This window comes from Acanthopagrus latus, chromosome 8, assembly GCF_904848185.1.
Source record: "Acanthopagrus latus isolate v.2019 chromosome 8, fAcaLat1.1, whole genome shotgun sequence".
Classification (NCBI taxonomy): domain Eukaryota; kingdom Metazoa; phylum Chordata; class Actinopteri; order Spariformes; family Sparidae; genus Acanthopagrus; species Acanthopagrus latus.
In genome coordinates, this window is record NC_051046.1 from 6,196,485 (window position 1) to 6,207,267 (window position 10,783).

The 10,783-nt window shown below is 40.5% G+C and overlaps 1 protein-coding gene and 1 long non-coding RNA gene across 2 annotated transcripts; one reads left to right on the forward strand and one right to left on the reverse strand.

Annotated features, from left to right (window-relative positions):
- Positions 1-250: 250 nt before the first annotated feature.
- Positions 251-9,305, reverse strand: LOC119023971 (kelch domain-containing protein 10-like). The gene is made up of 11 exons (XM_037106313.1): positions 9,171-9,305; positions 6,935-7,302; positions 6,148-6,240; positions 5,742-5,963; positions 4,114-4,268; positions 3,877-4,025; positions 3,688-3,772; positions 3,546-3,612; positions 3,421-3,468; positions 3,190-3,329; positions 251-2,513 (listed from the first exon to the last, which is right to left on the reverse strand). The coding sequence occupies exons 2-11, from the start codon at positions 7,014-7,016 to the stop codon at positions 2,304-2,306; spliced, it is 1,251 nt and encodes a 416-aa protein (XP_036962208.1). The 5' UTR covers positions 7,017-7,302; positions 9,171-9,305; the 3' UTR covers positions 251-2,303.
- On the forward strand, positions 9,249-10,138 carry LOC119023974. The gene is made up of 2 exons (XR_005076377.1): positions 9,249-9,384; positions 9,964-10,138. It is a non-coding gene; the product is annotated as an uncharacterized LOC119023974 (long non-coding RNA).
- The last annotated feature ends 645 nt before the right edge of the window (positions 10,139-10,783 follow it).

The following is a 10,783-nucleotide window of genomic DNA, read 5'->3' on the forward strand; positions in this document are numbered from 1 at the left end:
GTCCTTAGACAGATAACTTATTATGGTGTTTGTAAACTGATGAAAAGATAGAGACACAGTATTTTTACTATCTGCACTAATGCTATTTTGTTAGGTACTGTGATAATACATTTGTATACTTTTTAAATGGTTAAAGTCTGTCAGAGTTAATTACACAAGTACATTATTTTAAATAAACTGGCACCATATAGTTGTAAAATGAGGCATGGCTGGCTGTGCTTAACAACAATAATAATTTGTCAATACAACATTTTGAAAAACTGGCTGCCTGTGTGTTTATTGTTTGTACAATAAAAGGAGGAATTACAAAACGTAATGTACATTACAGCCATAACTGCCTTTGAGGAGGCATTCACCTTTTCTCCCAAGAGATTAAGTCACATGCACACCATACTGACATGCAAAAGGGATCATTTTAACATCAAAAAAATGATGCAAATATATAAACATCTCAATCTTTACCAATGTAGTACATTTACCAAGTCAGAGCATGTACCGAAGCAGACTGCTGCTTCGCCATAAGATATAAATAAGGCCATAAACATGTCAAACTAAATTAAAAGTAACTGAGGCGGAGTTTTCAATCTGAAATAGGACTATATGATGAATGACACAGTGAGTTTGAGCTTAGCATTAGTTTACAGTGAACATGTGAAATAAAATGCTGCAGATACTCGAAGGAATTCAAGAGAGGTCGACAAAACAGGTAAAAAAAAAAAAAGAAGAAGTGTTAATTAATACAAGCAGCTGGGAGTTTTACTACAGTATCTATGCTTGTTAGTCCACAGCAACCTCAAAAGATTTGTTTTCATCAAAGTCATCTCAGCGTACCAGAATCTAGTTTCACAAAAATTACAGTCTGTTAACAGTTTGGCAAATGTTTGCGGAGCTCAACAGAGTCTGATCACAGTATTTAACGTCCTGAGTACGCCTTACATACTCTGCCTTGTGACTAGTTACAAAAGTCCCATGCCACTTATTATTCAGAGTACCACAGCAAAACTTTTGAGAAGAATAAGACAAAAAGGTTTAAAAAAAATAATATAATAAAAATACAGCTTATGTTACAGTATAAAAGGTTAAAGCGGAATTGAGGCATAAAGTGGGAACTGAAAAGATCAAATCAAAGCAGGTGAAAAGGAGAAAAAAAATGCAGCAACACCTTCTGCTACAATATAGATGTTGTAATAGAATAAAACAGCAGCACAGTGTTTAAAATAAATAAGTAAAAATTTTAAAAAAAGTTTCCGTGGAGAAAAATCTTTAGCTGCGAGCGGCATCTCCTGCTTCATCACGAGCAGAAAAGGTTCAGCAACAGCACACCAGGCAAATCACAGGGGCAGAAAACAGCTACATGTACACCGTTTCAGAGAGCAACGAACAAATAAAAATCTTAAGAAGAAGAAGAAGACTGGTTCACAGAAATATAAAAACAACGTGTGACATTTAGGAAATTCAGAAGGCACCAAATGACAAAATAAAAAGTTTTGAGAATCACTGCGGAGCTACAACTTCTTCTCATTTTTCCAAAAAGAGGAAAAATAAGGGAAGAGGCACAAGAAGATTCACAGTGATGCCGTGACACAGATCTCAAAAGATCTGACCACAAGGCCTGATGCAAGGGGAATAATTTTCAGCTTATAATCACAGCTCCATGTCAGCATGCAGTGACAGAGTCCTCGAGGCGAAAACATGATTCCTTAAATAATTGACCTAATTAGACAATGAAGAGGTATCACAGTGATTATGTGTCCATGCTTCATCAGCAGCGTGCCTCTTATGTTGACTGACTAAATGGAAATTTAAGTGAACATCAGCACTGTTTGATTTCACCTACATCACAGTGGGAGGAGCAGCAGCTGACAAAGATGGCGACTGTGTTCAGCATCATTGTCACTTCAGCGATTGTGGAAACAAGCTGATTTCTATAAGCAGAAGCAACACTCATTTCGCCTTCAAGAAGTCGTCTCTGCAACATCAAACTATTCATGCTCATGCAGCACAAGTTTCTGAAGGCGATAAAGTACCAAAATGACAAGAGCAAGTAACAGGAGGTGGAAATAAGCACACTACAGTGAGTTCAGTGGATGCGTGCAAACTGAAATCCATGAATTCTTTCCTTTGAAAAAGAAAGCACACGTTTACATAAGACTAAAGTTAAAAGGCATTCAAAGTTGTTTGATAACCATCTGACATCACGAGAAACTTGTCTTTGTCCTTTGCTTTTTCTTTTTTTTTTTTTGCCAGGTTATCTGCGATTTTAGAGTCAGTGCTGTTGCGTCACGTACTGCCTCCTTCAGTCTCTATTTGAGCCTCTGAATTAGTGTGTGTGTCATTCCCAGGCTGAGCAGCTGAAGCGTGGACAGCTGGGCTACGTGAGGGAAAGTTTTCAGCAGTTTCTCCCAGGTCAGTTCGAGCAGGCTCGGCACCACCAACCACACTTTGTACAGAGAGCCCGTCCTCCTGTTCCCGGACATGTTGACGACACCTCCGTGGACGTACATACAGCCAGCCTGCAGGAGAAAGTGTAATATTAAACTGATCAATCAAACCTCCAGTTATTCTCAGATTTTAGTTTTACTGCCATCAGGACTAACATGAGACTTGTGTCTTTGGATTTTGGTTGTTAAAAATTCAACAATTAGTCGATTAAATCGATTCAAAAGAGTTAATTACCAGCTGTCTTGATAACGATTGAGTGTTTCAGTCATTTTGTCAAATGTCAAACATTTTCTGGTTCCAGCTTCTTAAAAGTGAGGATGTGTTGCCTTTCTTTGCCATTTATGATCAATACAAAGTAAATGAAACATCTTTTGGGGTTCTGGACTCTTGTTTGAACAAAAGAAGCAATTTGAACACGTCAGATTAGGCTCTGGGAAATTCTAATGAGAATAATTAATTTTTCAAGCTTTTACAGAGTCATTTATTAATGGATTAACTGTGAAAATACTCAATAATCAATAATGAAAACATTCTTTAGATGCAGTCCTAGTCAGCTGTTTGTCAGATCAAAGATCACCATGGGTTCTGACATTTTATCGACTCAATAATTAATCAGATTATAAACTATTAAATCGCCCAAGAAAATGGTAATTAGTCCTGATCAGTCATACAGCAAATAAGATTTCAGGAGGTTTCTTCTGTCACTCGGTGCAGAAGAGAAATCTGTGTGAATGATATTAAACTAACCGGAGTGACAGCAGCACAGTGAAAGTAGGCTGGTTCTGGCATGACGGCAGGCAGCTTGGTCCAGTGAAAGGTCTGTAGGTTGATCTTCCACAGGTCAGACAGGATCATCTCCCCATTATATCCTCCACATATAAACACCTCTGGAGGAAGAGAGAGTGAGATATTCCTTTAAAAAACAACATGTCAGTCAGGTGTGTCCAGGTAAAGCTCTGTGAAATTCTCCTTCCTTACCATCTTTCACCTGCACACAGCTGTGACACCGGCGGGCGGCAGGATATCCTGCAATGACAAATAAAGTTAATTGAATGTCTGGTCTTCAAATCCGCTATTCAGCAGAAAAAGGTTGGATGACACACCTATTTTTTCATGAGGCTTGGTGACTATTTCCTCCCAGTAATTTGTCTCCAAGTTATACGCGTGAATCTGATGAAGACACAAAGAAATTAGTAACAATTTGTCTTTCTGTCAAATCCTTCACGTGAACTCGTCCGTTCTCACCTTGTCAAGAGGATACGACGTCCAGGAAGTCCCACCTCCTAAAATATATATTCTCTGTCCGTCATGAGCTAGTTCGTGTCTGTACCTGTAAAATCATGCATTCAGTTTCAGTCTATCTTAATGAATATTCTTGTGCTTCACTGTGGGTCACACATACTAGAGCTGTTTAAATTGTGACTGCATTCTGACCTCTCTTCAGGCAGATCTGAGGGTGCGTTGTTGGGTTTGAGGTGTGTCCACTCTCTGGTGGTCAGGTCCAGCCGGTGCAGGTCAGTACTGTAAAGGTAGCCAGTTGTTCCTCCAAACACATAGAGGTAGCCGTTTATGATGATCATTGCCTGAAAATGGAGATGTTTGTTGTTTGAATACACAGCTACACATGCGTGATGGGCTTAATATCTGAGAATGTAATCCGGCTACTGTCACCTGTCCGTAGATCTTGTTGGGTTTCTTCCCTCTGCAGTTGAGCAGGTTCCACCGTTTGTACTGAACGTTACAAACGTGGACGTCATTGCCGTTGTTTTCACCAAATGGAATCCCAGTGCCGCCAAACACAAGCAGGTTGTTGCCGTGTAAAACAGCTGAAAGAGCGAGAGAGACATCAGTCTACACTGCTGCAGTTCAAGATCTTAGGAACAAAGGTTCATTCAAATCTACATACGTGCCCAACTACAAATATTCTGTTCATGAGATGGATACAAAAAAATCATAATCTGTTTTAAATAAAAAAAAAAAAAAAGGTACCCCTGTGAATTTAGGACCTTTATTTCAATCATAGAGCAGCGTTGTGTGTTGTTTCACAGTGATGTGAAGCACAATAAACAATAAAATAAAAAGAGGTTTCACAAATGTCGTCTCATGAAGTCAGAGTCACACCGAGTGCAAACTAAGACACAGTGGGTTAGCGTTAGGCATTAAATCCCTGAAGGCTGACTCTAATCTTGTTACTGAGTGCATGTCAACCCACTGATTGTTTGCAGTGGGTCAGGCAGCTTAAACAGATGGAATTAAAGGAGCCCTGTTGAGTTTTCTTGCCAACAAACAAAAGCTTCCGTTGTACATTTATTCAACAAAACTCATTGTCCGCATCTTTGAGCTTTAACACCTGTGTTGAATACATTTGCTTCCACCTATAAGAACCGATTGATTGAGACGGCATTGTTTACATCCGCGGGTTCATCCCAAGTCTCTTTAATCGCATCCATGTTGTCCTCCTTCCTTGTGGCTCAGTCCCTCCCACAAAGGGTGCGTGGAGAGGAAACCATGCAAAGAGAGAGGGAAAGAGTAGAGATATCCCCTTCCTCTGAGGTGTCATGGAGTGATGTGGCTGATCTCATGGATCCTCGTTCATAGAGATCCCTGCTCTGGTTCAAGCAAGGAGGGAGGAAAGGAATGACTTGGGATGTGCTCCTTGTTAACTCATTTGCTGTGTCTCAATTCAGGGTCTGAATCCTTTGGAGGCCACATCTAAAGGCCAATTACGTCAAAACACAGAGGCTGTCCCAATTCGAAGGCTCCTCCAGATGCAGCCCACAAATGTGGCCTTTTTTTCCCTGTTTTTGGAGGATGGACTGTTACTATCCTTCGTGGCCTCACATATCCCAAGATTCTTTGCGTGCCCGAAAAAGAAAGAAAGAAAGAGAGAAAATGGCAACATCGCGTGGCGTAGATCATCACTTTTGCAGGCCTGGGCAGCAGAAATCATGACGCAAGAGTAAAACATCTGGTGACGTGACCAGGAAATGCTCCAAAGGGTAGACCGTCCCATTTAACAATGGCTGACTTGGTTAACAAGGTCTCTCCGAAGGACTCGCCTTCTAAGAATGTAAAAGCCGGGTCCTTGAAAGGATGCAGACCCTGAATTGAAACACAGCAACTGTCTTCCCTGAACACTACTTTGGTTTTGGTGCATTAGTGCCACCTGTAGCTCAGGAGGATAATCTGAAGCTATCGAGAGAAAGATGAAGACTCTGATAGAAACATCATGACCAAGTCCTAGCAGGGGTCAACAGCAAACCTTTAAACAAGACAAGAGTGTGCACATCAGTCCTCACCTGACATGGAGGCCAGCTCTGTGGGCATGTAACCCTCTGTGCGGACCTGCTGCCAGGTGGCTGTGGCAAAATGAAACCGCCAGAGCTCCCTGAAAAGAGGGTAGTCTTCATTGTCAGACCCGCCTGCCTCCTCAAAATCTGGGTTGTAGCCTCCAAACACGTACAGGTTGGCGCTGTCTGCAACGCAGCGGTGTCCACTGCGGGCGGGCGGCACACAGTGTCCTGAGGGACGGAGAAGACAGAAGAAATGATGCTAACTAGCTCGCCTAAAAATAGTGTACATGAAAGAGATAGCACTTGAGTTTTACAACATTACAATTATGCATTTTACAGGGGGAGGATCAGATTATCTGTGTTAAGTCGCCCTTTTTCTGGAGGTAACACAGTCAAACGTGTTCTTCAGCACCTTCTCTCAGGAACCTGTTGGGGATCCGCAGGTTGGGGCAGGAAGGGGAGAAGATGCGTCGAGCCTGGAGCCACCGTGCCCGCTTCTTGGAGCCTGTCAGTCAGTCACCATCCAACAAGACGTGAGAGACGGAAAAACAAACAAACAAAAAAAGGACAGTTAGATGTTGGGTAAAGGACACTGAAGCTTGCTTTGTTGAGAGTCTCAGGTTAAAATGTTCATCACCAGAACAAGTAGGTGCCATTCAGAGTGGTTCTTCAGTGTTTTTGTGCCCAGTTTCAAGCTGTTTTTTCAGCTGGTTGGTGTTTTTACTAAAAGTCACTTCTGTTGGCAAACGCCTACGAGTTAAAGGCCCTTTGACACACTGAGTATAAATTATTAATCTTGTATTTACATGTACAGGACGTTTCCTGGGTTGTTATCAGTGAGGTAAAGCTAACATTAGCAGAAGCTACTGCTAATCCTCATCCTTCTATTCTTTATCAAGTCTCTCACATGGGATGTTTATTTATAGAAAAAAAACCAGCAACATCAGCGCCGTGTTAGCCTGCTAGGTGCTCATTCGCCCACCAACTCCTGCTGGCTTCCGTAGCAACGTTAGCTAGCTTTAGCCTGACGATACATCACATCTGCTACTACCTACTCACACAAATGGGTGTCCTGGTGCACACGAAGACAACATAAACTATGAGTAATGTCATCTAGATCAACATTTGCTTCCTCTGTTTGCCCTGCTGACGGCTGCAGGCTGCTTGCTCCTGCAGGGCACTGAGCTTTGTTGACAAACCTGAGTCGCGGATGAAGGGCCTCCAGGACAGTTTCTCAAACTTGTTGAGCTGACTGAAGGTTCCGTCATGTTCGGCCGACATGTCGACAGGGAGCCACGCAGACCGGGCTCAGCAGACCCACACCTGGACGACGACCCGCTTCGGTTTGGCCAAACGCAGTGGCATGAGACCGCGGGCTGCAGCAATCACAGCAAGCTAAAGAAACAAACAGCGCCGAGCGTCCACACCTGCTGCTGCTGCTGCTGCTGCTGTCGCGTCACAGCCAGCTGGCCTCGACCGACCAATCAGAGGAGGCGGGACCCTTCATGATGCGTTCAAGAGCCACATGGTGGTGTTTATAGTTGTGAAGGGCTGCAGTGGCCTGAAACTGTCCATGTAAATAACAGTTAAAACAGAAAAAAACAAACAAACAAACATAAAAATAGAATCTTTTTGAATAAAAATGTTTAAAGCGAGAGAATAGTGAAAAGATATGTTATCGATTTTGCTCCAGATTATTTTCTTTGTCAGTAAATAGTTAAAAAAGTTCATTACAATTATGTTTTGTCTGAATCACAGTCAAAAGTCTGGAGGGCAATCAAAAGAAAATGAGTTTCCAGATTTAATGTTGTGTGATGTATGTTTATATTTGTTTCTAGTGTACTGCTTTTATGTTCACATTTAAAGTGTGTTCGAGTATCGTGAGAAGCACTATACAAATTCAATGTTATTATTACCATTATTGTTATTATTGCTATTATTATTGTTATTGTAATTTATTAATCCTTTCAGTCACTTTTAAAGCAAAAAGAGTCTTTGTCTCGCTTTTCTTTGTCATTTAATATAGTAAAGACTCTTTGGATTTTGGACAAAGGAAGCACTCTGAGCTCTGGGAAATTTGAATAATAATTTTTCTAATTAATGTATATATTTTTTGATATCATAAAGACAAATGATTAATCGTGAAAAGCCCGACTGCAATCCAAAGACATTAACGTTGAAATCTTTTGAGATTTATCAGCAGCAAATTCTCACAAATGAAAAGGTGGAAGCAATGAATGTTTGTCATTCTTTGTATAAACACTGTCACAAAATGGGTTGTCATCTGTTGTTAAATACCAGAGATTCACAGGGTGTGAGGAATATCTCTCAGCGAGTGAAATAAAGGGAACAAAGTGAATGTGTAGAGGTGTCACATGTAAAGCCTGGATGTCTCTCAGTTACTGTCGCTCCGTTGAGTTTAGTGTCACAGGACCTTTCTGACTTTAATACGTCTGCTCATGGTGACATATTACCTGACAAAAGAAAGATCAATTGAAGGAAGGTACGAACAACATTTTCTATATACTGTATATCTTAAATTATGGACAAATTGTTTACTTTGAGAGAAACAAGTGGTTGGTCTGACTAAACCAAGAGTCAACCTTTACCCCAGATCTCCGGGGGCTGCTTTGCTGACATGTGGTAATCTGGATTTGAAGCTCGGTGGGATAGGCTGAAGTAGCAAATCAGAGCAAAGGGACCAATCCCACAAGAAGCTGCTGTGGCTTTTCTTATTTTCATGCAGACTGTGTGAAAATAAACTTTGTACAATTAAGACTTGTCATCAGTAACTGTCAGAGAGCAGACAATTATCAAAATGAACAAGAGAAGACTGGCTCAAACTAGAGCTGCAACTAATGATTATCTTTATTTTCTCAGTTAGTCGATGAGTTGTTTAGGATATAAAATATCAGAAATTGGGGATATGATTCTCCACAGCCCGAGATGATTTCAAGTGTCAAGTTAACTGTCATAAAAATATTCCCATTTAAAAGGTGCTATTTGTACGAAAATTTGATTTTTGAATCTCTTTCCGAATCTGACACTTTGGGAAACCCCATGGCGTCATTATTTGATGAGTTGGGAATGAAAATCAAAAATCATGTTCTTACAAATAGCACCTTTAAGGAGCTGATATAAGACAATTTTTACTTTTTGGACAACCACTGTATTAATCGTCGTAGCTCTGAATCTAACACACTATTTTCAGTTTCATTTACAGTTTTTACACCATAAACACCTCACACCAGTGTTTTCCCCATGCACATGTGATCATGTTTAACACGTAGGGCTCTTTCCTGTCAAGACAGTATAGTTACAATTGAGGCAAACTGGGATTCATGAAACAACATGGATCTCAAGTAGATTGCTGCATTGTGGGGCCGCTATCTCGGTAGAAATAGTGACTGAAATGTTAATCCGAGGTTTACTCACACAGGTGGTTTATCAGCAGAAAGTATCACCGCCTCTGTTGGAAGGTTAACGTAACGTCACCTCTCCAAATAATTCCTCCGCAGATTGATAGCAGGCAGGAGAAGAGGCCACTCCAGGAAAATGGAACAATGAGCTGCAGCTGTGTTAATGAGATTAAACAGGAGACGAGTCGTCAACTTTTGTTCCATCCAGTGATCCACTCAGATTTATGGAGGTCAGGACTTTAAACTGTCTAATCAATTCTGCATGTTTTAAATCTGTAGGATGGGCTTCACAGAGAGCTGTTTCTTTATGCATTAACACAGACAAATCAAAGGCCTAAACACACCTTCTTGCTCTCAGCAAACTTTTAGAAATTGGAAATTCAGCTTGAAAAAGATTTTACTAGAAGCCTTTAAAGTGACATTTTTAGCTGAGTGCACAAAAAAAAAGTTCTGTACAACACTTTTGTTTTTTGATCTGCAGAAAGACTTTGTTTGGGGTTCATTAAAAACTTTCATGAGACAGGATCTCATTACACAGTCTGCAGTGCAAGAGGTTTTCAGTGTCCTTAGGTTTGGAGTCAAGTTTCATGACTCGACTAAAGTGTGATTCATAGTTTAATTAATCGAGACCTTCGTCATGTCCGTGCAGTTTGGCAGCAACGTGTTGCATAGACACTAAGCACGGTGACAACATTTCACAGCCAACAGACAAACAGAGAGATTTAAGAGACATTTGTCAAACTGTAATGACATTTTGTTTTTTGTCACATAGCTCTCTCTTCTCTCTTGTTTCCATGTGATTGGAGCAGCACAGTTCAGAGAGCCAATGTGCTGATGTGATTCCTAGCAGCAGAACAAAGTTTGGTTCTGTCATCTGATGACAAGCGAGGGTCTCGTGACCTGACGAGGTCATACTTTGACTGCCACACACTCATGTCAGGTCATGTGAGACTGTGAGAATACAGCTGATTTGACTTTTCCACATTCCTTGAGTGTGTTTTCATATGCACGCACGCTTCCATTTACACAAATACGCTATTGTTGACACGAATTTTAGCTGCTGCTGTAAAACAAATGTATGTGGGAGAGGATTTTGGGTGACCTGAGCTTATAACAGAGTGCAGCAATCACGCTATCTGGGGCACCAGATACACCAAATTAATATAAAATGAATGTAAAACTAACTAAATGACTTTGTCCAGATCTAATAGTTGAAGTTGGGAATGCCCTGAGAATTTGTTCCAATGATATAAAATCCTATGAAACTCCAAATACTTTGTTTATTTTAAAAAAGTACATTTTCTCTTCAGGGTAGTCCCTGTGAAACATGTGCACCTAAGTCTTTGCCAAACCTTATGATAAATTCTGTTTGTTTCCCCTAATTGCAAATAGTAGATGGAAAATACATATTTAAAGGTCCAGTTTGTATGAAAGTTGATTGCTGAATCTCGTTCCCAACCCATGAAATACAAACTTTCCCAGGTCAACAAATACTGACATTTTGTGTTGTTAGGTCAAGCCACCAACCCAAAGCGTCAGTAAAAAAAAAAAAAAAAAAAAGATAAGATTGGAATATAAAATTAAAAAAACATTAAAAAAAAACAATTTCAACAAATCCTCCTATCATGA

Bases quoted from the DNA above. Each gene is read 5' to 3' on its own strand.
- LOC119023971 (XM_037106313.1), bottom strand. From the start codon at position 7,016: ATGTCGGCCGAACATGACGGAACCTTCAGTCAGCTCAACAAGTTTGAG. The intron at 4,026-4,113 runs GTGACAGTAGCC...CTCCATTTTCAG, and splicing joins CCAACAAGATCTACGGACAG to GCAATGATCATCATAAACGG. The intron at 3,330-3,420 runs GTAAGGAAGGAG...CTCTTCCTCCAG, and splicing joins CTGTGTGCAGGTGAAAGATG to AGGTGTTTATATGTGGAGGA.